Source organism: Suricata suricatta, chromosome 17 (genome assembly GCF_006229205.1).
Source record: "Suricata suricatta isolate VVHF042 chromosome 17, meerkat_22Aug2017_6uvM2_HiC, whole genome shotgun sequence".
In the NCBI taxonomy this organism is placed as follows: Eukaryota; Metazoa; Chordata; class Mammalia; order Carnivora; family Herpestidae; genus Suricata; species Suricata suricatta.
Genome location: NC_043716.1, coordinates 28,525,236 through 28,551,945, shown reverse-complemented (window position 1 = coordinate 28,551,945; position 26,710 = coordinate 28,525,236). Strand labels below are relative to the sequence as shown.

Genomic DNA, 26,710 nt, shown 5'->3' with positions numbered 1-26,710 from the left:
GTAGCTCACCAAATCTCAGACAAGAGGCACAATGTAATACCTCAAGAGAAGGGGTATCTGCAGGGAACAACCATACCCAACAGAGGGCAGCATCTAAAAGGAGGTAAGTAGAAAGATCCCAATTCCATCTACCCAAAGAGAACTGAGCAGACCTCCTGGGTTAGAGAGTTGAGATACTTCCCCTCAGTGGGATAGAGACCGAAAGACTTGAGTCAAGGCTCATGTGTGTACATAAATGTATATGTCTAGATAGTAAATGGATGTAGTCATTTCATTCTTGTCCCCAATTAGCTATCTGGTTGTAAACAAGTTGTTTCCCTCCCTGAGTTTCAACTTTCTCATCTATAACATGAAAAAGCTGGTCCTCATCTCTAAGGTCGCCTCCAGCTACAGTGTTTTATTAGGACTCCAGATGGTTACTGATGATGATAAAATTCTTTGTCAACTTATAATTATGTTGTGTAAATGATACAACATCAGGTTTTCCTTTCCTTAGGAACTGCTGTGTGAAAATGACCCAACAGATGCAGAATCTGCATCTTTCTCAGTCAAAAAAACATAGCTCCCCATCGTCCCCCAATGCTGCCAAGCGCCTGTACAGAAACCTCTCTGAGAAGCTGAAGGGGGGCCACTCCTCATTCGATGAGGCCTGTTTTAGAACAAGAACCGACCGGCTGAGCCTCAGGAAGACCTCAGTGGTAATAACACACTTTTGATTCTTCTCTCCGCTTGAGTTGTGGAGTTGGGTTTGGGTTTAAGGAGATCCTGGAACACCCCGTGTTTACTTCAGAACCTGGTGTTTGCAATTTTACAAATGCCAAGAGTCAGGGCAGGAACCGCACATGTCTATGCTGTTCACCAAAGTGGGAGCGATTGTGGGAGTTCCCCTTTCTTTTTCTTAATGTCTTGCCCCCTCTTTCCTCTTAGTTTTTCTTTCTCCAATATACCAAAGAAACAAAAAAAAATAGTGGCTTGATAAATAGAGGGCATGAATGAAATGGACTTTCTGAGAGCTTCAGTGTTTGTTCAAGTATCAAATGAAGAATGAATATTTCATTTACTTACTTACAATGTACAGCCCGTATGTTTTCCAGAGGCAATGAAAACAGAATCCAGGCCAAAAAGAAAAAAATGCGTATGTGTTATATAATGGGAAATAAGTAAAGTGATAGAGAGATGAAGGAAGGAAGGAAAGAAGGAAAGAGTGAAAAAGAAAAAAACCTAGAAAATAATGGGGATAGAAATGGAAACAGATATACTAAAAACCTCAGCAAATATAGTACCTAAAATGTATCATCACATTTATCTCTGAGCTCCTGGTCAGTCAAAGCAGAAAGGGAAGCCCAGTTGGTTATAGCATCCTATTAGCTGGCAACTGAAAGTCTATCAGTCTACCAGGAGAAATGAGTATTTTCCTGTGGCTAGTCCTCTGGCCTTTATATGACGTCACAGTGAATTATGTACTAGAGAATAAAGGTCTATCTTGGTGACATTACAGACATTCTCATATAGTGGTTTCTGACACTGACCGTCGGTCAAAACTAAAGGCATAATATATCAACATGCTCAGCAAGGGCATTTTGGCAGGGTTAATACCACCATTTGTCTGAGTTCAAAACGGGAACGAGCCCTAAGCTTTCCCAAGGGAAGCGTGGTAGGGTTTGCCAACAAAAGCGTGGGGGAGGAAATGACTTAAGAGTGAGAGCAAATACGGCGCCTGAGGAATGAGGCATACTAAGAATGACAACCAGATACACAACTGTGGACAGGGCGGCATGTTCACTTTGTTCTCTTGTTTTCCCATTTGTTGTCTCATTCCAAGCTCATCTTCTGGGAGGGCTCCGTAGTGGCTGAGTTAAGGCCTCCACATCAGAGCCTCTTCAGTTTGGCAGACTGGAGACAAAACACTTTTGCATTCATTCAGTAGATTGTCCTGTAGCAAAGAGAGCTGCATACCAAAATAGTTCTATCCCTTGGGACCCGCTGTCAAAACAAGTATTTGCATAATAGCCTTGTAGTTCCCTCAGATTTCAATTCATGTGTCCTGTATGTACTCACTTAAGCCCACCTGCTGCCTTTGATGGAGAGAATTGATTTTTTTTCACATTTATTTATTTTTGAGAGACAAAGACAGAGCACAAGTGGGGGAGGGGCAGAGAGAGAAGGAGACACAGAATCCGAAGCAGACTCCAGGCTCTGAGCTGTGAGCACAGAGCCCAACACAGGGCTCAAACTCACCAACTGTGAGATCATGACCCAAGCTGAAGTTGAACACTCAACCAACTGAGCCACCCAGGTGCTCTGACAATTGATTTTTGATGATACTAAAAATCAAACCTGCCACCCATAAATATTCAGTCACTTGCACAGTTCCATCAGGCAAGCTCTATGCTGAGTCAGGACTAATGGTATTTCAACATTTTTTAAAGAGCAAGCAACTCTTAGAGAAGATACCAAATAGATGTAGAAATATGTGTATGTGGTGCTTTTCTTCCATGAGCTACAGAAATACGTATTTGAGAGAATTCCAGAGCTTTTGTCCTTTGTTTGCTATTAATCTCTGATAGAACTTTTCAGTGAAGTCATATTGTCTGTAGCTATTTTTTTTCAATAGGTAATTTGAATCCTATGAATATTCAACATTTGGTTCTCTTGGCACAGGTGGCCAGCCAGCCCCCAAAGCCCTCCCTGGACATCACCTCCTGAGCCCTTCCCTTGAGGGCTCAGCAATGCCAGGTGTTCAGTGGTTGGAGCTTTTGGGCTGAGAGGCTGCAGACGTTAGTACAGAGGAGTCTAGGAGCTGGGGAGCTGGCCCACAGGCAGGAAGAGCCATTCGGGAGAGGCAGAAAGGACGGGGCCCGTAACATCATCAGTTTTAGGGAGACTACCCTCGTGTCAGCATGGAACCCAGGCTGGAGGAGACAAGGACCAGCAGGGGGCGGGTCATTGCCCTCATCTAGGCCAGGGATGACAACGTCTGGGTCTGAGTGATAGAAGGGACAGAAGGGACGTGGGGATGGGGAGGAGGGGTGAGTGGGGGTGAGAGTGTGCTCTCAATTCCGAGCCAGCCCTACCGCACTGCATTCACGTTTCCCGAACTGGGTGCTGTAGAATGCTATTCCAGGGGCAGTTAAAACAAATGCGATGAAAAACATGTTCTCTGACAAATATTTAAAAGAGACCTTATTTCTCACCTATCGGACGTAACTGCATGTCAGAATTATCAAAGGCCCTGAAGGGTCTTATAGCAAAATAATGTGGTAACCTGGATGAATCCAGTGTGTTCCAGATTTATGTGACTGCAGGCCACAATACCTTCTAATGGCCTATCACACAGAAGACAGGTTCGAGAAAAACCGGTGTTTGCTCTTATCTGTAGGCCAGCCATGCCCTGCTGTATGGTCTCAAGCATCAAATGAGAGCCATCCAATGGCCATTAGACAAGAGGGAGGATCCGGCTGTGTCTAACAAGTCATGTTTGTTGGGCTAAATTGCAGTTGTAAGTGGGGATGCAGTCACTGAAGTTAAAACAACCAAGCCGCAAGGCATGCTGGTCTGTGAGAGTGTGCTAACCCTCGTGCATGCTCGTCCTCCAGAACTTCCAGGGCAACGAAGCCATGTTCGAAGCAGTCGAACAGCAGGACATGGATGCTGTGCAGATCCTCCTGTATCAGTATACACCAGAGGAACTAGATCTCAACACCCCTAACAGTGAGGGGCTGACACCCCTGGATATCGCCATCATGACCAACAATGTGCCCATTGCCAGGATTCTTCTGAGGACAGGGGCCAGAGAAAGTCCACACTGTAAGTAAACCTGGGGATAAAAACATGGACTAGTAAGGCTAGATCCAGCTTCATGCCACCAAAATAGCAAGACTGACATTTACAGCATAAACAGTTGATGAAGATAGGCTCAGAATTCCTTTACATGTTTTCATGGACTTTCACGCAAATACCGGTAGTGTTTTACCAGTCTAGGGATCAAGGTACGTGCTAAATAGAATGCACCGGGTGGAATTGAAAAGGAACCTTGAAAGAACTTCCTGCCAACAATTTAACCCGAGTTTAAAAATATGTGAAACACTCCAAGTGAGGCTATAGAACAGTACACGTAGAAAAGATTTAAGTGTATATGTATGTTAGTATCTTGGGTCCACAGTCACTATGGTGGCTTCATTCATTCACTTATTCATTCAATAAACACTGAGGACAGAGCACTGTTCTAGGTACCAAGGCTCACCTTACTGTGGTGAGCAAGACAAAATCCCTGTTTGTCGTAGAGCTTACACACTAGTGGAGGAGACTTCCAATAAGCCAGTGAATAGCTCGATTAAATGACAAATGCACGTAGTGACACATGTGATGAAGAAAATAAGATCGGTGAGTGACTACAGATTGACAGAGCAGGGACTATTCTGACTAGGATTGGACAAGAAAAGCCTCTCTGATGCAGTGACATTTGAGCCTGGTCCTAGAGGATATCAAGGAATGAGCCATGTGAGGAGGACATGTGGGGTCGAATTCTAGGCAGAGTGAATAGCAAATAGAAAGGGGCGGAGCAGGCAGTAGTGAGTTGCCTGGTTTGAAGAGAGAGGCCAGTGTGGCTACAGCAGGTTAACCAAGGGGAGTGTGGTGGTGGAGGAAGACCATTCAGGCTCTTGCAGGTCATGGTAAGGTGTTTCCTTTGGTAGTAAATGTGATGGGGAGACTGCAGAGCAATTTAAGCAGCTGAATAACGTGTCCTGCTTTCATTTGAGACGATCACTGCAAGGCTCTGCGGGAGACAGACAGCGGCGGGGCCACTGCGAAGTTGGGAGGACAGGTCAGGAGGTTATTTCTCAGCAGTCCAGGAGACAGGTGCAGGTGCTTGGACTAGCAGGGTAGTGACCTTGTTGGTGCGCCGGGGTGGAAGTCTGGATGCGCCTTTGAACAGCTTTATTGAGATATAATTCACTGCATGCAATTCACCCATTTCACCGGTACAGTTCGGTGGTTTTTGGTAAATGCACACTTGTGCAACCATCACCACAACCAGCGTTAGACGCTTTTCATCATCACTCACACCTCACCTTTTAGCTACCGCTCCCCGACCTCCCCACTCTTCCCAGCGCTAGGCAGACACTAATCTGCCTTCTCTTTCTATAGATTTGCCCAGGCAGGACATTTCCCGTAAATGGAATCCTATAACGCACGGTTTTTCGGGACCGGCCTCTTTCGGGATGTGCTCTGAAGTCTGAGCTGAGAGTACTCGCCAGAGGGCGTGCTCTGGGGCAGAGGCGAGCCCGCCAGGAGCGGCGGCATGAGGTCCCAGGGCCCCTGCCCTGCGCCAGGCACTATTCTGAGCACTTTACATGCATTCACTCCTTTAAACCCTACAGCAACATTCCGAGGTGGGCACTCACATTCCCCTGGTGCGAACTCTCTGACCCAATGACCACAATGGCTCCGAGCCACAGTTTTTATGTTTCCTAAAAGAAAAAAATAAACCCATCAAACTGTTACTTTCACTAATACTGATTCACTTACTTCCAAGCGGTGAGACCCAGAGAAGCAAGCAAATATATAATTAGAGGCCACATCTCTGCTCCTAAGTTTCAGAAACCCCCACCACCCAAAGACTAGGTACAGAGGCAGATCCTTGTATCAGAAAACTCTTTTATTTTAAAAATGCTGAGCTCACCACATCCCTGTCACACAGAGTCAGGATTTGGGTTCCGTAGGATTGGGGTTTCTCAGTAAGAGCTCTTTGGTCAAAGTGTCACTTCTTTCTAGTGGAGCCGAGGGCTCAGAGGGGTGGGCAAATGGAGATGGAAGAAATCGAAAGGCTTCTTTGCTACCTTCCAATTTATGTTGCGATAACGTCCGTCCCAACGATCCAGAGAGAGGCTGGTGGAGAGAGCAGCGGAGGGTCTGAACATAGAGAATGCGGACTGAGCCCCATTCTGTAGGAACAAGGGAACCATTCATCCACATGGTGCCTGCACTGGGCTGGATGAAACATTAGTCCCACTTACCGGAGACGCTACAAAGAATTCTGCATTTTCCATGCAACCGGTGAGACTCCCAATCTCCCCAAGTCCCCTTGTGCATAATTAAATCTCCATAAAAGAACCCACGTACTAAATATCTAGTTAAACCAAAAGCAAATTCATTCAAAAGGTCCCTGGTTTTTCTCATTCCCTCTGGGGTGATTAGCACAACCATCATCATGAAGTTGTAAAGGAAGGTGAGAGATAAACCTAGGCATTAGCCTCCAGGAAATAGGACACCTAAGTCACCTTGGCCACCCAAGAAGTCAAAGAGATAGTTCCCTGTTAGACTCCGTGTGTGTAAAGATGGCAAGGCAATACTGATTGGGTAGCTATGAGTCTCCAGATACGTTATCTCTGGTTTTCATGGCAGCACAGACTCTGACAGGTTACATGACTGACCAAAGGTCACACATGTGGCAGGTGAATAGGGATGTCAAGGACTCAAACCTAACTCTGTGGGACACCCATGCTTGGGATCCTTCTAGGCAAACTTACTGCTTTTCCAAATAATCAATATGGAGGACAGGGGCTCTGCATCTTTCCCTCTGTGCCCTTTGCTAAAATCCTATGGTATATTTCTTTGTTCTGTCCTATACACGAAGGTGCATTTCCTGTTGGAGACAGGCACGATAGAAAAGCACAATCTGTTTCAGGGATTTTTAATTCACTTTATATATCAAGTGCAAAAGAAACAGAATGGCTTCTGTGCATGTGTGTGAGCCAGCCCAGGAGAAGCACCAGGGTTCGCCAGCCAGATCCAGATAAGCAAACACCTGCTGCAAATTGTTCCCCAGAAGCTGCAGAGGCAGGAAGTAAGAGAAGAAAAATAACAATGAGGTCTTAATTTCTTAGAGTGTTTTACACATTGTAGAATTTCTTTTGCTTGCATCGCCTCCTTTGGTCCTCACCACTGGCTTGTGAGATGGGCGTTTGTTTCCTCCTTTTGATCACTGGGGAAACTGGAATAAGAAAAGTCAAGGGGCACCTGGGTGGCTGAGTTGGTTAAGCATCTGACTCTTGATTTCGGCTCAGGTCATGATCTCATGGTTTATGAGATGGAGCCCTGAGGCGGGCTCTGCGCTGTTAGCATGGAGCGTGCTTGGGATTCTCTTTCCCTTTCCCTTTGCTCCTCTCCTCCTGTCTCTCTCTCTCTCTCTCTGTTTCAAAACAAAATAAATAAGCATTAAAAAAAGAAAAGTCAAAATAATTCACCCAATGATACAAAATTGTCAATGGTAGAAGTAGGATTTTAACCCAATTTCTCTATATTAAATGCTTTGTATTTGTATAAAAGCATCAGCACACACACTATCACACCTCAATTATTTCCTTCCCTGACTCTCCGTCGGTTCCTCTTCTAATGCCAGTCAAGTATTTCAAAGCAGAGTACAGAGTCTCTAGTAGGGTTAATTTTCTGTCTTCTGTTTCCTGTATGTTCCCTTCTGAAAGTCAACCTGATGTGCTTTCCACTCTGCCAATCATGGATCCCAGCACAACTCTGAAGCAAGTCCTCTGCCATTCTTCCCGGTTCATTGCAGGAATCTTAAAGACACAGATGAGTTTAGGGACCTAACTCTAAATCACTGGTCAGTCATGCCTTTCAGTCCTTAGCTCCTGAATCACAACACTATAGCAAGGTGTTCTTTGCAAACATGGCATGTACATTTCCTTCTTCATAGGGAAAGTCCCAGAAGTGCCACCCAAACCTGCACACCACCCCAAAGCTAAGTGCATGCAGAACCCAGCCTGCTTGTTAGATCAATCTAGTATCCTTATTCAGTGATTTTTCCTATTCTTCCCATCTTTAGGCAAACAGCAAAGTACTATTCATTTCTTCTAATATCAGTCATTACTAAAGCAGAATCCCAAGTACTTCCACTAGAACTGGTGTGCTGAGCTCAGGAAACACGCACAGACTAGAAAGGACTTGAACTAGGACAGCTAAAGTAGAGAGGCACCTCAGGACACCCAGGGACTGTGCCTTTGGTCATTCAATCTACTCAGTATCTCAGGCACCGTAACACCTGCTCAACTGAGCAAACACTATCCAAGAAAGACTTGTATCTGTAAGCCAAAGTCCCCAGTCATAAGCCCTTGCTTCATTCTGACTAACTCCTATTCTGCCCGCACCCCCCCCCCCCCCCCCGTTCTCAAATCCAAATCCCAGTTCAGCAGCCTCTAGGAGGAATTTGCTGAATCACTGGGTGGGGGGCGGGGAGGGGTGCTTGCCCTTCTGAGGCTGCTGTTTATTTCACATCATCTAGGGTCCATAAACAGTAATCATAAAGAAACTAGTTCTTTTTGGATACCTACCATGTACAAATCAGGTCACTCACATGCATTTTTGTCTGTCTTGTGACCCCAGTGCCTGGCACAGAGTAGGCGCTCAGGAATTTTCAGTTGAAATTTTGAACGCTGTCTTCCACTGCTGGGAATTACAGGTCTTGAATTTATGTGCATAGACACACACATGGGTTATGTAGAGTGCATACACGCATATGGAAAAAACCTGTAAGTCTTCCAGTAATTTACACTCAGTACTACCCTTGGTATTGTCATGTTGTCAGTTTCCAGGTACTGTTGTAGAATTTGGATGTAGAGGGGCCTGACTGTGGGCAGTTTCACACTGTTGAATGATGCAGACCAGTAAGAACAGTGGGATGCTCCTCATCTTTAGTCTTTCTGTCCTTCCCTGCAGCTCTGTGCTCCCTTCTCTGCAGACCTTCTCTGCATTTCTCAGTGAACTCTCTCCCTCTCCCTTGGGTATTGCCCGTGGAACTAGAAGATGCCGCCCAGAATTAGTTATGTTCAGTTACTTCATAAAGTGTGATTGCCCGGTAGCCGTCACGCGAGTATGGTGCGGACAGCAGTGTTACGATTTTGGCAGACACGTCAGGATGCACCACTCATTTCTGCAGTAGTCAAGGGTCCATGCTGGTGCTGGGACTGGTTCAGGGCACGTCTAAGAGGTGTGACTATAAACTAATGAGGCAGGCTTTATGTAAACAAACACACCAGAAAGTTTACAATCCACATGAATGTTATCCTTTAACACGGTCCTCACGGGAGACCCCCACGCTTGCCCCAACAGAGCGGCCATTGCTCCAAACACTTCTGGATTTGTCCTCAGAGCCGGTTTATGAGAAAATCTGACTCGTTGCTTAGAGTCACACCTGATTTTTGTTCCAAAACAGCATTGCCCAGCGTCATCACCCTCCATGCTCACCAGACTTGGCTTCAAATGATTTAGAGAGGTTTCCTGAAATCAAATCCACCCTCAAAGGACAAAGATTTGCAACCATTAAGAATATGTAAAGAACAAGCTTTGGGCAGGTCTCTAGAATGAGTCCCCAGATATTTTTATTTGCTTCATTAAAATAGGTGTACAGGGGCGCCTGGGTGGCTCAGTCGGTTAAGTGTCCAACTTCAGCTTAGGTCATGATCTCACGGTTCATGGGTTCGAGCCCCACATCGGGCTCTGTGCTGACTGCTAGCTCAGAGCCTGGAGCCTGTCTTCGGATTCTATGTCTCCCTCTCTCTTTGACCCTCCCCTGCTCACTCTCTCTCTCTCTCTCTCTCCCTCTCTCTCTCTCTCTCAAAAATAAATAAAACATTTAAAAAATTGTCTTTAAAATAGGTGTACAAACCCTCACCCTGACCTACAGACCTGCTCCTCCAGCGTCCTCTCACACTGGTCCCAGCTCACCGTGCCACACCAGCCCACCAGCCTCCCTTCCATCCTGTGGACACACCACACTGTCCTCCCAGAGGGCCTCTGTCCTAACTGTTCCCTATGCTCAGAGTGCTTGACTGCTCTTAATCTGGATCATTGCCTAACCAACTCCTTCCTAACATTTCCACTTAAATGTCACTTCTTCAAATGAGGACTTCTCTGGCCACCAAGTCTAAAGTCTAAAGTCACTTTCTAATCACATCACTTTATTTCAATAGTACTTATCACTATATATTTTTTTTCATTTCCTTTGCTTATTTACTGTCTTTCCTGCATTAGCACGTAAACTCCTTAAGAGCGAAACCTGTCGGAAACCTCAGGAAATAGTCGGCATTCAGTAAATACGTGCTTCATTGAATTGAATCCCAAGGCCACTTCTTTTGAAAGGTGTGAATATATTATTTATTTGAAAGGGAGTGATTTTACTCAATACTGAGTGAACTGATCTTTTTTCATATTTCTAAGTAATTATCTAGACATCAGGTGGCCACATCCTGAGGTCTGTTCACTTGCTCTTCAACAGTTAATTGTCCTTCATTCTTTTGTTGTTGAGTTTTAAACATACATGCAACATAGAATACATTCTCCTTGTAAAAACTTAAAATGTTACAGATGAAGTTAAAAGATACGTTGACAACCCACCCAACCCACACGTGCTCACTCACAATCGAGGCCCCGTCCCTAAATTCTCCCAACATAACTGTTGCAATCATCTTAAGGTTTGATTGAGGTACAGGATCCACTTCCAACCTTACTCAGAGTAACTGTTGGCAAGAAACTTATGTTCCTTCCTTCATGGGCCTCACCATAGGACTTGACACTCAGCTTCCCCCAGTGCAAATGACCTGAGAGAGACCCCAGTGCAAATGACCTGAGAGAGACAGACAGTCAGAGAGATAGAGAGACAAACCAACGTAGAAGCAACAGTGTCATTTATAACCTAATCTCAGGAATGACGTACTATCATTTCCTGCTGAATGTGGTTGGTCGCACAGACCTGGCTCCGGCGCAGCGCAGAAGGCTGTGACTGACTACACGAGACAGTGATCATCGGGGTCCCCCCTGGAGCCTGGTTGCCCCACTACCAACCTAGGGTTATTGAGGATTAAATATAATAACAGCTTTAAGCTATCTCCCTGGAGCATCATACATGGTCAAAAAAGATTGTTAGCCAATATAAATATCAAAAGCAATATAAAAGAACCCGAGAGTTTCTGGTAAAGAATTTAAATATTTTACCCATCTGTTGTATAGTTTTGTGTTTTGAAAATACCACCCAATACAAACACTGCTTAAGGTTTGTGGGATTTTATGTTCTAAACCTACACTGTCCAACTCAGTAGCCACTGCCCACATATGACCACTGAGTATTTGAAATGTGTCTGGTCCAAATTAAAATGTGTTCCTAATGTAAAATTTACACTGAATTTTCAAGGCTTAATTAAGTACAATAAAATATATTTCATTTGATTATATCTTACATACATTTTATGCTTTTATCACATACATAATATCTGTATGACCTCATTCATAATTCTACATTGATTACATGTTGAAGTGATAATATTCTGGATCTACTGAGTAAACTAAAATGGATTATTAAAGTTATAATTTTTTTCTTTTTTATGGAAATTTTAAAAGATTTGGCTTACACTGTGTTTCTGTTAGACAGCACTGAAAGTATTGGCAAAAGATATGGTTATCTTATTTCAGACTTAAGCTGTGACATCCTTTGGTGATCTGCTTTGGATTTTCTTTCTTTTTTTTTTAAATGTTTTCATTTTTGAGAGAGAGAGACAGGGTGAGCAGGGGAAGGTCAGAGAAAGAGGGAGACACAGAATCTGAAGATAGGCTCCAGGCTCTGAGCTGTCAGCAGGAACGTGGCTCAAACCCATGAACTGTGAGATCATGACCTGAGCTGAAGTTGGATGCTTAACCGAATGGGCCACCCAGGCACCCCTGCTTTGGATTTTCTAAATAATTTCCTCAAGTGCTTTGTATGCTTGGTTTAGAGATGGCCATTTATCCTTTAGAGTTTGGGAGACCTGGGACAGAAGTCTCTCTCTGGGTCATTGGCCCTGGCTTCTTAAAGAACCACAATTACAACTTAAATTATGTAATATGGACTTTGGGAATCCACATTCTGCTGGAAGATAGCAGAGAAGAACATTCCAGAGCCCCACGTCCAGGGCGTAATGAGTTCTAGGAGGAGAAATCACCATAGTAATTAAAATGAAACACTTAATCTTCAAATCTCTGAAACTTTTTGGAACCACATTCTCAAAGTCCTTGGGAAAACCTGAAAATAAGACAACAGGTCAGGACCTACATAAAGCCAAAGTGAACTCTGTGTCCCGAACCTCAGCAAGACAGGTAAACTGAAACAGAGGTTGTTAGCTTTTTTGGTATGAGAGGTTTTTAATTAAAAAACATTGACTTATTGGACTCCTCTATAGTATTTCCTTTGAGTTCCTACCTGAAAACAAGTCAGTTGTGAGGTTGTTAGAAGCTTGTCATTTATGATCAGCAAAGATAAATTTTCTGAACTGCTGTTCTTGGTGGCCCAGAGGATATTGGCTTACAATCCCAGGTTTATACCTAAGTGACCTTGTTTTCTTCTCTGAAATAACAGATAGAGTTGAAATTGACACCATTTAGTATACAATGTATTTCTGAATGGTAGTTGGGGCAGAAAGATTTTTTTTTTTTTTGATGGAAGAACAGAGCTATTTTATAAAACAAGTCTTTGGTTTAGTTTTATGTACCTCTAAAACATAACAGACTGACGAGTATAATAATGATAATACAAAGCTCCACTAATTGAGAGCCATCTATGTAAAGATTGTCAGTAATTTGGTGCTCACTTTCCAGATGAGATACTTGGGCTCCAGATGGCCGCATAACTGGTTAGGGCCACACATTCATAACAGGTGGTGCTTGATCCAGATCTATAACCCAAAGCCCTTTTATCATTTTGCCTCTACTTTGGAAATAAGAGGAAAGCAGGTTTCAGCTCAGAATGAGAAAACTCTTTAAAATGAAATTAAGCTCTTTTAAATTAAAACAGAGTGAGAATGGACAGGGCCACCTTAGTGAGCAGTGAGCGCCCCTCCTGGGCCACAGGTGCTATAAGAAGAGGCATTTATAAAAGGCTGTTCTGAGGCCCTTTTGGACACGGAGACTCAGTGATTGTCTTTGTGCCTTCTTTTCTCGTCAATTAAAAAAGAAGAAAAATGCTAGTAACAATAGAAAAGATGTTGCTAAGTTATAGAAGGCCATATCATTAGTAATGGGCACATGTACTCATTTTTCAAGCAAATCAAATGAATTATTCCCTAACCCCTTCAGTTGAAAATTGAAATTTGTTTACATTGTACCTCATTATATTGCTCTAAGCAATTATCAGCCAGACCAAAACTCACCAATTCCAGGGCAAGATGAAATTAAGAAGTAGTGTGTACTTAGTGATCCATAGGTTGGATTCTGATAGTGAGGAAAAAAACATTCAGTCTGATCATTATTTATCTCAGGATTTAAACAGTAACCGTAATTGTATTCTTTGAACACCAAGTTCCCACCCCACCCCCACCCTCACCCCCACCTCGTGGCTAATTAGCTGGGCAGGTCTTAGAACAAACACCCACTCAGACACTGGGTGGTAGAAATGCTGTTGATAATTAAACACCACAATAGCATGGGGCCTATTTCAGGAGCAGCGGCGTGGTCTTGCCCCCGCCGGACGGCTCACCACACACTCACAGACCCTCTATTGTGCTGGCTGTGCCTGCTCGAGGGATAGTCACTTGGCTGGAGAAGGAACCAACTGCAAGAAGAGAGAAAAGACCAAACCTTGCAAACAGATCGGGAATTCTGGACTCCAGGGAGAAATGTCCAGAGTATGGAAGTAAAAAAGGGGATGGGTACAAGAAAAGGAGCAATGGATGGGCAGGAGAACAAATCATAAGATAGACATAGCCTTTCCAGTTTCTGTGACCAGACCACCAACCAGAATGAGTTCACCAGCTTCAGGCCAAATTGATAGCAGTTAGTGCGATACGTAAGTACTGGGTTAACTGGCATTCCTTTTGGTGTAGAGGAAGTTCATTGGGTTCTTTTAGGTTTTTATTTAATTTTTTTATGTTTTATTTTTTATATTTGAAAGACAGAGACAGAGAGTGAGAAGGGGAGGGGCAGAGAGACACAGAGACAGAATCTGAAGCAGGTTCCAGGCTCTGAGCTGTCAGCACAGAGCACAACACAGGGCTCGAACTAATGCAGTGAGATCACGACCTGAGCCGAAGTCAGACACCTAACTGACTGAGCCACCAAGGTGCCCCTTTAAGGTTTTTAAGAAATCTTGGAAAACCATCTCACCTCCTTGGGCTGGGTTTCTTCATTTTCAAACTAAGCAAATTAGAAAAATAACAATAAAACAAAATAAAGGGGTTAAAGTGTTCTCAATCTGGCCAAAACAGGAAAGGGACTGTCAATCATTTGCCAAGTGTCAAAGAGCCTAAATGATCGCACCATGACTCAAGATAACACTACAATCTACTATAGTTACCATATTGCTTCTGCATAAAATACATCGGCCCACTTCATTAGGTTGATTATCTCAGACTAAACAGATGCTTCTGTTGGCAGTTACAGAGGTCATTAATAATAGGGAGAAAGAGGATTATGTTATAAGTCAGCTCATTTGGTAGTCAATAAAGGAAATCTTTCAAAAGAGAGTGTTTTATTAAGCTATTTAAAAAGTCCATAGAAAAATAATAATAAAAGTTTTGCTGGGTGACATGGTTGGAAACCATTGGCTCAGTTAGTGCCTCTTCTACTCACCCACGGAATTACCTCTAACAACAGAGGCAACTGAGTGTGTCCTCGGGGTGCCTGGAAGAAAAGCGGTAGGAGAGATTTCTATAACATTCCTCTCTTTTCAAACCTTCAATTTTGGGGCAATTTTTCCATTCTCCTCCAGAAGTGTTTGTTTTAATTTCTAAGTAATATGCGTTTACCAAAATCTGTATGGAAACATTGATGCCCCAGGAAGACACACAGATTCATACTGTGGCTCCAGAGCTGCCCACTGCCGCCCCACGGAGCCCACCGCGTGCCGTGTAGGTAGCCCGGCTCAGAAGCACGGCATCTAGAGGAGCTTGGAAACTTCACCTGGCTGTCCAGCTGAATCGGTTTTCCGTTAGCCTGTGAAGGGGCAAAAAGACTTTACCTTAAAAGACGTAGAATCCCTTCACCCACTACAACTCAAATAGCATCAAGGCCATCGCCGAGGAGGAAAGGCAAAGTCTAGAAACAAAGCGTGTTGTGCTAAGGAGAGCAGGAAAAATGTCAGGGGGAGCCAAGCACGGCTCCGGAGAAGCTCTCCATCTGAAATGCCACCTGGAATTCACACCAGCAAGAACTGTTGTGGATATAAAAATTAATAGAGGGGATTTCATAGTATTAGAAAAATTTATTTTTATAAATCATGTGTCTATCACCCAAGTGTTGATGCATGCATGCAATTCAAACATCAGGCTTACAATAAAAAGCTCACAGAATGACTTAGCAAGGACAATCCCCCCATTTTCTCTATAATTTGGAGTGGAAGGAGGAGGGGGGCGGCGGGGAGAGGGTGCAGTTACTGGGTCAATTAATCAACCTGAAAACTGTGACACAAGCCCTGACGCCTAACCTATGTCTAAAAATACACAAATGTATACGAATTTGTTTTAAACTGTCAATGCCTATATTTAGGACCTTCCCAGCAAGGCTATAATGAGGCTGTGTTTGAGCCTTCAGTCATAGCAGACTCTACCATTAATCTGAAGTTAGTTAAATTAACAGCATTTAGTACTGACTTGTCAATCTCACTGCTCCAGGAAATTGCACCTTGAGGCTACTAATATTGCCAATTTTTCCACTGGAGTGTGCGCCCGCGTGTGTGTATGTGTACTTTTTTTTTTTTTTTGCCAGAGCCTCTATGTTCATACACCATCATTGCCTCCCTGCGTCCACAGCACTTATATTATCATTTATTCTGGCCCCCTTTAGCCTTCCCGGGGGATTCTGCATAGTGTAGCTGCTCAGTGAAGGAGTTTTTTAGCTTTATATTTATTTGTTTATTTTTCTGTCATGGCTCACGACTGAGGCTTTAAAAAAAAGTGTGACGGTATTCAGAGTACATGATTGACTGTTACAGCAACATTCATTAACCGTGCCAAATCGGCAGCAAAACACAGTCCTGAGTGTTCTAAACAGCAACTCTGAAAAGAAAGAAGAAAGAAAGAAAAAAAAAAGGCTCAACTAATTTTTCATTGACCTCATCTGTAAATAAATTGAGACTGATGGTGAGCAAGGGGCAATAATAAATTAGTATTCATTTCCTGCAATTAATGCAAACATGCCTATGAACACAGAGAAGATGAATCTATAACCACCTAATTTCCATTTCAAAACACACCTAACAAGTTCTCACTTGAGTTATCTTCATAATATTTTCCCCCCTTCATTAGAAGAATGGAATGGTTGGATTTCTTTCCCACCCACCAGGGGGAAATGCTGTTTTATGGTCACAGAGAGTGTCCAACACACGTTGGTGACAGAGCAGCCAAACTTGATTCTGGTCTGTTTCAGTTTTGCATGGTTTACGTTCCATATGACCATGTGAAGCTGCCTTCTTGTCACCATTAACCCGGGGTGGGGGTGGGGCTCTGGTAAAGTGACCGAGTGACCGCTGAGGCAGCCCTCGCATGCATGAGAGCCAGGAGCAAAGCCCAAGAAGCAGCTTCCCAACCCAACACAAGAATGTGATGCATTCTGTTGTTGTCCCTAAGATTTCACTCACACAAGGGCCGGTTGGGTAAACAGAATCATGTGAATTTAGTTGAGATACCATGTACCGAGTAAAACAGAGATAGCGAGCTGTATAATCCCTCTCCACAAGAAGAGTAGTCGAACTTGCTGTCAGGCATGGGCATTTCCAGAGACCATTCCTTCCCCAAGATCATGATCAGAGATCAAATGGATAAACGATCATTGTCTAATGACACCCAATGGTCGGAACACACTATTGCTACTGGGGCAGCGGGCACTTTGTTAGCAATAAATAAGTTGGTAGGGACACCTGGGTGGCTCAGTCGGTTAAGCGTCTGACTTTGGCTCAAGTCATGATCTCATGGTTTGTGAGTTCGAGACCCACATCAGGCTCTGTGCTGACAGCTTGGAACCTGGAGCCTGCTTCAGATTCTGTGTCTCCCTCTCTCTCTGCCCCTTGCCCACCCACACACTGTCTCTCTCAAAAATAAACATTAAAAAAATTTTTAAATAAATAAATTTGTAAATAAAACCAGAATTACACCACTGAGGCATATATACAAAAATGTCTATGAGCTGGTCGCAATGTGATAAGAGCAGAAAATTCAAATCAGATGCTACCAAAAGAAAGAGAGAGAGAGAGAGAGAGGAGAGAAAGAGAGAGAGAGAGAGAGAGGAGAGAAAGAAAGAAAGAAAGAAAGAAAGAAAGAAAGAAAGAAAGAAAGAAAGAAAGAAAGAAAGAAAAAAGAAAGAAAGAAAGAAAATGACCAACTTTAATAGAATGCAACTCGCCTCATGGATGGCTTTTCCTAGGGCCTTACTAGCCTCACAGAGCTTTGTCCTTAAGTGTTTGTCTTTCTAAAGATCATGGGAACAAATGTGTGGGATCTAGGTTAGAAGCGGTCCTCATGGGTACTTGCTAGTGGAGTTCTAATGAACCGTGCTAGGCAGCTACCTGGGGGGCATGTGACAAGAGGGCCACAAAGCAATGGGAGATCTTAAATGGATGGGTTTACCATTCAGTCTAGTTGTAAATAGCACTACCTCGACCTTATCGGAGGGAGTCAGGTAATAAGGAACACGGATCCCACTTACCCTGGGGCATTTTTTTTTTTTTAAGTCCATAGTAGACTCTTAACTGTCCTGCCAGTGAGGCGGCATTCCCCCAGAAAGAGCAAGGAGTCAGCCATGTCTTTCCCTTCAGTCGTCAGCCTGGAGAGCCGAGCCATGCACCTCGCCACGCTGGTGCAGGAAGCTCAGCAGAGGGTGAGCGAGCTGTCCGCCCAGGTGGAGACTGAAGGACCCAGTCTGGACAACACCGAGAAAGAGAAGCAGCTGAAAGCTTGGGAGTGGAGGTGCCGGCTCTACAGACGGATGAGAACCGGCTTCGAGCACGCCAGTGAGTAGCAGCAGAAGACTTCTGCGTTTAACTAGAAGCTGGATTGGCTGGAGACAGCCAGGCCTTCTTTTTCTGATTTTTTTTCTTTTTTTGGCAACTCTGCCACAGGGTCATGGATGGCCGTTGTCAGCCTATTTGGAGTGAGGGCTCTGGGCGACCGTAAAAGGATCTTTTGTCTTGCTTGATTTTCTGGCTCCTGATAGGTTCTCTGACCACAGCCATGAGGCTTCAGTGCTGCTGGCCTGTCTCCACCATGTCACACTCATCTAGCGCTTTCCACCCAATACGCCCTGCTGCCTAATACCCTGGATGGTCTGATACCCTAAATGGCTATATTTTGGGATGTTGAGGTGGAAAATATTTGTTTGCCTATTTGTCCGGTTTCTGCCTCCAACCCAAGTTTAAGTTGTTTTCAACTGTCTCTTGCATTTTTTTACACAGAGCTTATATAAACCAACCTTTAGTTAACACAGGCGACAGAGGACAGTCAGTCCCTGAACTATGCTTGATCTGTACTCCTCTTCACCAGTTCTTTCTGTTAGTTCAAGAGAAGCCTGTTTCTGGATCATGCTCATTAGCACTGGAAGGTACTGCTTAGAGCAGCCCCTACTGTAAAAATATATAGAAGTCAAACACTTGGGAAATATTAAAATCTTATTCTAAAAGTAGATCTTATTTAAACAACAACAAAAAAATTGGACTGGAGAATTTAAATATAAGAGAAAGATCAGTTCACTAGTTTGGAAGTACCTGCCTCTGCTCTGTGCTATCGATAAAGACCAAAAGCAGGGAAAATCTGGTTTTCTAGAGCAGTGCTAAGTATTGAACTGGACCCTAATCCTTTCTCATAAAGCAAATAGCTTAAGCGACATTCATGAAAGTTTGTTTTCAATATTAACAATCTCTTCAGCAATGCTGATACATGTTTTTTCATTTAAAAAAGACATTCATAAAAAATATGTATTAGTTTACATTCAAACTTACTACCCTTGTTTTAACTACTAGAATAATTTGTTTAAATAAATATTTTTTAAAGAATCTTATTGTAAAATAAATATTTTAGCATTAAAAAATACATTTCGCAATACTTTTAATAAATGCATTTGCTATTGTGCCTCATTTTGGACACAGATTAATAATAGAAACAGTTATAGTTTTAGACTTACAGCCATTTGGGGGGTAATTTTCCAAGTCACAAAACACCTTCTGGGTGTTAAGGAACACCTAAAACTATCAGGAGTCCTTTAAAACCTGAGGTTAATGGGCATGACATTCATCCATGAATTCTTTGTCAGAAAATGTTACTTGATGTAATAGGAGGCAGCGTGAGAGCAAGGTGCTCAGCATTCCACACGGGCAGGAGCCCAGAGTTGGGCACCGGAAGCCATGGGCTTCCGTCTTAGCTGTGTCTTCTCTGTGTCCTTGAACAAGTAGTGGGGTCTCTTCCGATTGCAGTTTCTTCATCTTAAACGTGCACGTGCTACGTCTTGCCCTTTCTACCCAACAGAGCTGCAAAAAGGCTCCAGTGCAATGATTTACATGAAAATACTTGATGACATGTAGCCGTCTCTAGCAACAGTCAGTTCCAGCTAACACTTTCTGGCCTCCTCTCCACTGGTCCAGGCCAATCTCCTGTTGTGTTTCCAGGATACCTTGGGAAGGGCTTAACTGGTATTATTTACCCCTTCAGAAGATGTTCTAATGTTCAAATAAGACCACAATAACAACAAATAAAGGCCATTGAGGCTTCTAATGAAAATGTTCAAAAAGCAAAAGCTATTAGGCTCTACAAACAAATGTTTCCATAGTGTGGGTTTCAGGGTATCCTTTGAAGAGGCAGAAACATTGTTTGAAAAGGATTTGCGATGTTAAGATCCTTATGTTTTTCCTTCTGTCCCAGGAGCCCCCGAGGTGCCAACCAACGCCTGTCTTATGGTGACCAGCAGCACATCGCTCACTGTCAGCTTTCAGGAGCCTCTTAGTGTCAACGCAGCTGCAGTGACCAGATATAAAGGTACTGGATTCCAGCTTCTGCCATTGCTTCTTCTTGAGAATCAATCCATTGCTTTTTCCTACTGATGACAGAGTTTCTTTAACCCCGTTTACTTTCTGAGTTGACATATTTCCATAGGCACTCACGTACAGAGTAAAAGGTTACTGAGCAGAAGTCACAGAAAGCATGAAACACAGGACCAGGCTGCCACTATTCCAAACCTCTCCACAATATGCATAATTCCATTCCTGTTGGCCGAGGGCCTGTTTTGTGCATAGCACAGCGATGGAGACAAGACTGAGTAAGACACACTGAAGGACCAGTCTCTGGGAGACTGACCCAGGGAGTTCAGAGGCGGGGAATGGAGCATACTAAGTAAGAGGCATGGACCCCAATATCTGTCATAGCACGTAGCTATGATTTAAAAGAAAAACAGATAAAGATGCTGGGAGTCAGAAAAGAAAGAGGGAAGTAACATCAGAAAATCAGAAAACTCCCAAGGTAGAGGTGGCATTTAGTTTTCAAGGATGTCTAGGATTTGGGCCAGAAGATGCAACTGGTGGGGGTGGGGGGTGTCTTGGTGGCTCAGCCAGTCAGGAGTCTGACTCTACTTTTCAACTCGGGTCATGATCTCGAAGTTTGTGAGTTCAAGCCCCACATCAGGCTCCATGCTGGCAGTGTGAAGCCTGTTTGGGACTATCTCTCTCTCTCTGTCTCTCTCTGCCCCTCCCCAGGTGGCGCTTTCTTGCTTTCTCTCCCAAGTAAGTAAATAAATTTTTTTTAATGTTAAAAAAAAAAAAGAAGGTGCTGGGGGGGGGTAGGGGAAGTAGCCTCAAAGAGGGGAGCCCTGGGAGCACAGTGGAAGAGCAAGAACATGCTAGGGCGGGCAGAGAAGGGGGGCGCATCGTAGCTCCAGGGGTGGGCGGGCTCACAAGAAGGTCCCATGAAATGTAAGAGCAGAGAGAGGAACTAGGGCAGGAGGCAGGGCTACAATGACACTTGAATTCAAGGTTACGGAGTTTCGATGGTATATGATGAACTCTGCAGACCCCTGAATAAGAGGGGGACAAGATGGAGGTAGAATGTGTGTCTGATGCATCGGAATAGGTGTAGACCTGGAATGAGGAAGTGAATTAGGAAGCTATTCGGGAGAGGCACTGGCAGCTGACGAGGCTTCTGCAGCAGCACCTGGAGAGGAGCCCGGGAGCCGGGAGAAGGCAGCACAGGGAGGCTGTGATGAGAACAGTCAAGGCGACAGAGCGCCTGCTGTATGCCAGGCACTGTTTAAAGCCTCCATATGCATCAGCTCTGTGTGATCTTCACAAGAACCCTAGAGATGGGCACTGTTAGAATTCCCACTATGCGGATAAGGAGACCTAGGCAGTAAGGTTAAGGAACTTTCCAGAAGACTCACAGTAGAGCTGGACATATCATGTTCTGTTGATTCTTGAACACGGTGGGCAAAAAGGGAGAAATCCACTTTCCTGATTATACCCTGCACAATCCTGAAAGCTGATAAAGCCGCCCAGGCATATTCCAAGATGCCAGGCCACAAGGCAGAATTCTTGTCCAAGTGGTGTATGCGATTCCTTTCTTCCTGCCTGGGGCCTCGTCCCTGGAGAATCTTCTGTGTCTGCAAAAATGACTCTGCCCACACCCGGTAGCCTTCTGAGGTACTCGGAATTTTCCAGATAACTCCACTCTGTATTACTTAGGTGAGGCAGCAGAGAATTGGTCACCACTTTGGGTTTTCTGTATCAAAAAGAGAGCAGCCTCAGGGTACGAGTAGCCGCAGACAAATGAAGCCACCCAGGACGGCCTCCTGCAGCTGTCCTTTGATACAATTCTGATATGTTGTCATGGTCTAGAGCGAGTGTTTGCAGGCAGTGTCAGACTTGGGCATTTTCCTCTCTTTCCACCTCGCTCCAGCTCAGGTTTTTTGATGAAGGGTTTCATCAGTGCCGCCAAACTTGCCATTTTCTTCTTACATTTGATTAGTGAACAATCGGGAGCTGATTTATCCAGACTGTCCGCTGTTTAATACTTGCCTGGGAGGCCAGCACATTTTATCAGCATTCACACAGTAACACGTCTCCTCTCCGGAGACTTGCGTTTGGGTGAGGTTGAAATGAAAGCCACAGTGGGTTCTGCTGGTGACTGAAGGGGATTAATTAGGCATTATAAATAGAATTGTCTGTTGCATTATGGAGTAGGGTTCCTTGTGTTAATTTATAAGGTCATAAATTGAGTCCTTAACCTGACCACTCTCAAGCGTTATTTAAAACAGCCAGCAGCTTCCCGTACCCAGAGACAGCAGTACAGTTTTTAATTCAGTGTTGAAGTAATTAATTAATTATGGAAATATTAGCAAAATTATCCTGAAACAAGGCTAGTTATTTTGTTTGCTTTAAAAACAGAAGAAACAAGGGAGAAATCCACAGAGTGAAATGTCAGTTATCTAATTGCTTAGAGGGAAGGCTTAACCCTGAAGTATTTAGGGTTTGGAACAAATCTCACCCTGCTCTCCAGAATTTCTGGGTTCACAAAACCTCAAGCCTATTCTGACAACTGGATGTTCTCCCCTTCATACTTGAGCGTGTGTTTAAGAGAAAACATGAGTCCTCTGGTTCTTCACTCGCATATACTCAACTCATCAACATATTCAGGCTTTTTTTTTTTTTTAAGAGTTTGTTGATACACAGAGATCTTTTTAAGAGCATCTCTTTACAAGCCCTCTGCAGTTCCTGGTGATGGAAGGGGCCATGCACCAGGTCGCCTGTCATCACAACTTGGACGTTAAAGATGTCAGTTTCCATTTAAAACCACGGAAACAGTTCTGAGTACCCCCTGGAGTTTTCTGCCTGCATCTCCCCTAAATACAGGAAAATGGGGCTAAGAGAGCAACTTCAATGTTTCTATGTGTTTCCTCCTTGGATTCAAAGAGTGCTTGTGTCTTTTGGTCCCATCTCACCAATTTTCATGGCTTACAGAGCCAAACTAGAGTTAATTCAAATGCTTTGATGCTTTGGACAATTGCCAGGACCTCGTTCCACATTCTCTCCTCACTGCCTTGGGTAACCTGCCTGAAGCTCTCGTTTGCCGAGGATATGCCATTTCTCTGCAGCCCCACAGCAGAGCACATTTGTAAAAGTGATTTTGCTGCTCTTTGCTGGTCACGAATGGAAAGGAAGCGAGCCTCTAACAGGTGCAGTGCAGCATCTGTTTTCCATCCATAGGATGAATTCTTTCCTATATTTTTTTGTTTTGTTTTGTTTTTGTTTTTGTTTTTGGAGTTTGCCAATGATGAGATGCTACAGTAGCTGTTCCAGTGGGTGTGGGCAGAACAGCGGTTTGGCCGGTGCCCCTCCCCATCTCCTCTCACTGTGTCGTCTATCAGAATAGAAACCACCACCATCATTCCTTCCTGCAAAGGCTTGCAATAGCAAACCATTTAACTAGTCTTCATTTGATGGGGTTTTCTAAAAAGAAAGAAAGGAAGGAAGGAAGGAGGGAAGAAAAAAGAAAAGAAAAGAAAAGAAAAGGAAAGGAAAGGAAAGGAAAGGAAAGGAAAGAAGGAAGGAAGGAAAGAAGGAAGGAAGGAAGAGAAAGAAGAAAGAAAGAAAGAAAGAAAGAAAGAAAGAAAGAAAGAAAGAAAGAAAGAAAGAAAGAAAGAAAGAGAAAGAAAGAAAGAAAATAAATTAAATTAAAAAGCATTTCTCCTTGCAGGGACTGCCAGCACCTGGCATTATATCCACTCCAGCAAAGCCCAGGCCCCTGCTTCTGTAAACCACCACCTCCAAATTCTTTCCCAGAAAGAATGGAAGTCAGAGAATCCCAGAGAGATGTCTGGGAACACTGTAGCTTCTAGGAAGGAGAGTCCACCATTTGTACATGAAAACCCTAGGGTTTGATCATTTATAATAATAGTGTGAACTTGACCATGATTTGATCATTGGGGGCCATCTTTTCACAAGACTTAAGAAAAACCTGACCTCCCAGGGCTTAATATTTATATTATTTTTATCCCTTCTATTATTTTTTCTTCCACCTTGTAATTGGAAAGATATTTTGCCTACCAACAAAATGCATTAGGGACCATAATTATTTTCCATGTTTAATTAATTGATGAATTAATTTGATCATAATATGAGGTGGCCACCCTACTTACTAGATTGAAATGATTAAATTCCACAAAACAAAAGGATTTATCATTTTAGTTAGCTTGTTTGGACAAGGGTAAACCAGAAGTTTGCAGATGAGAGCAACTGGGAGAGGCAGAAGATGTTATGTCTGGGGACATTAAACTCAGTGGATTAACATTTTTTGCATGCAAGTGAAAATGTGGAAATAAGGTCAACTGCTAAATGGATGATGAGGAAAAACTGAAGGTCCAGTGAGAGGGAGGGGACAACAATACTACTCAAGTGCTTTCTTCTAATAATAAGATATGTTGTAAAACAGCCTGTTTTGTATTTTCCTCATTTAGAAAGATTTTTAACCCTCAAACAATGCAGTACAGTTTATATAAAAGACAAAGTAAAACATTTACTCTTTCCCCCAATGTCACATCCCTGTCACTAAATTAATCTTTGTTATGAGTCCAACATATGTCCTTATAAATTCTTTCTTGACGCATGTACACACGTGTATAAGCACACAGAAGCATAGTTTTCCTTATGTGCTCTAATACAGAATTATCATACTGTGTAAACTTACAAATACATTTATTTTTAATCCAACAATGTAGCATACATATCGATCTATCTGTGTCAGTGTGTTTGCATCTTCATTCCTTTTAACAGTTGTATAGTATTCCCATTCCTTGGCTAGAAGTGCCACAATTGATCTAATTACTCTTCCACTGATAGACATGGGTTATTTCCATTTTTTCCCTATTATACGATGTTACAATCCTTGTATGTGTCTCTATTTTACTTGCAACAATGTTTCCTTCTGGCACTGTTAACTAGAAATGAAAAGGTTTATGCATTCACTTTCTTTGTCTCACTCACCTGTCTACACCCATTGTTAACCTTAAAAACAAAACTGTCAGTTACTTCACCAGCAAAACTGGGTTCATTTAGCAAAAGTAGAGGGTTGCAACTCAGGATAAGCAAGCTACAATGCCAGAGAGCAAAGGACCCTTCAAAAAGGAAAGCGGGGAAGCTGAGCAGAGATATTATAAACCAAAACTCCACTAGAGTAAATTGGGGGTTTGAAATATAGCAGCTTTTCATTGGCTGAGTTGTGAGGGCTCTCATTGGCTGAGCTGTTGCTGGGGCAAGAGAAAAACCTTTTCTCCCTCCTGCAGGGGTAGTAAAGTAGAAGCTGAAGTGCTAGAGATTTCCTGTTGAGTCTGTAATTGACAATGAGTGGTAGGGTGTGAGAGCTCCCCCTGCTGGTCTCCCCAATCCATTTTAAACGGCATTTCCTTTAATTAATTTTCATACCATATAGTAACTTTACAGTATATTTTAACGTCTGGTAGGGCAAGTCCCTCCCCAGGGACTTTTTCAAAATGTCTCAGCTATTTGCACACATGTTCTCTTCCAAATGAATTTTAGAATTGGCTTGTCAAGTTTAAGTTAAAAAATCTTATTGGAGTAGCATCATATTTCTAAATTAATTTGGAGAAAGCCTTTCCATCCATGACATGCCTTCCTAATCAAGTTTAATTTCATGTATTCAGGAAGGTTTAATATTTGTTTTTCTATGTGTCTTCTACATTTCCCATTAAGTTTCATTCTGGATATATTTTACAAGTCTCATGACTATTACGAATGAAAGTTTCTTTTCAAGATATTCTCTAACTGGCCATTGTAGCACAAAAGAAGTGCTTAGTGCTAGTTCCAAAGAAATCTTTAGTTGGTTGTTTTGCTTAACTCTTTTAGTAATTTTTTTTTCCCCTTCGGTAGATTGTCTTGCATCTTATGATTTTTTTTCTTTATCATCTTCAAGTCAGGACCATTTTGAGCTTTCTAGAACTTTTCATACTTTCCCAGATCTCACTTCATTAACTAGAACCAGTGTGATTTCTGATTCCCAATACACTAGGTACAGTAAATGGGACAGTAGCTACCCTTCTCTCCTACATGCTTTTGTCAATGTGCATCTAATATTTTTTAAAGTTTATTTATTTTGGGAGAGTGCAAGAGCAGAGGAGGGGCAGAGAGAGGGAGGAAGAGAGAATCCCAAGCAGGCTCCACACCACCATCAGTGCAGACATAGGCCTCAAACCCATAAGCCACAAAATCATGACCTGAGCCAAAACTAAGAGTCAGACACTTAACCAACTGAGCCACCCAGACACCCCTAATATTTTACCATCAAGTGTGATATCTAGGGGCGTCTGAGTGGCTCAGTCAGTTAAGCGTCCAGCTTCAGCTCAGGTCATTATCTCACGGTTTGTGGGCTCAAGCCCTGTGTCAGGCTCTGTGCTGACAGCTCAGAGCCTGGAGCCTGCTTCAGATTCTGTGTCTCCCTCTCTCTCTGACTCTCCCCTGCTTGCGCTGTCTCTGTCTCTCAAAAATAAATAAAAAACATTTAAAAATTTTTTAAAAATATTTTTAAAAAGTACGATATCAATGTAAACTGGTGCAGCCGCTCTGGAAAACAGTGTGGAGGATCCTCAAAAAGCTATCGATAGAACTCCCCTATGACCCAGCAATAGCACTGCTAGGGATTTACCCAAGAGAGACAGAAATGCTGATGCGTAGGAGCCCATGTACCCCAATGTT

The 26,710-nt window shown here is 43.2% G+C and overlaps 1 protein-coding gene and 1 long non-coding RNA gene across 3 annotated transcripts in view; one reads left to right on the top strand and one right to left on the bottom strand.

Annotated features, from left to right (window-relative positions):
- Window positions 1-26,710, top strand: part of ANKFN1 (ankyrin repeat and fibronectin type III domain containing 1) — a 148,392-nt gene that overhangs the window by 14,495 nt on the left and 107,187 nt on the right. Inside the window, exons 2-5 of the mRNA XM_029929194.1 lie at window positions 497-698; window positions 3,597-3,807; window positions 17,786-17,980; window positions 19,881-19,994. Of these exons, the coding sequence (XP_029785054.1) occupies window positions 513-698; window positions 3,597-3,807; window positions 17,786-17,980; window positions 19,881-19,994 (706 nt within the window). The 5' untranslated portion in view covers window positions 497-512. The remainder of the gene's footprint in view (window positions 1-496; window positions 699-3,596; window positions 3,808-17,785; window positions 17,981-19,880; window positions 19,995-26,710) is intronic.
- On the bottom strand, window positions 5,871-13,254 carry LOC115282945. Of its 2 annotated transcripts, none has more exons than XR_003904814.1 (3): window positions 13,191-13,254; window positions 12,245-12,388; window positions 5,871-5,889 (listed from the first exon to the last, which is right to left on the bottom strand). It is a non-coding gene; the product is annotated as an uncharacterized LOC115282945 (long non-coding RNA). The 2 variants fall into 2 exon arrangements; XR_003904813.1 differs by lacking the exon at window positions 5,871-5,889 and adding an exon at window positions 6,725-6,832.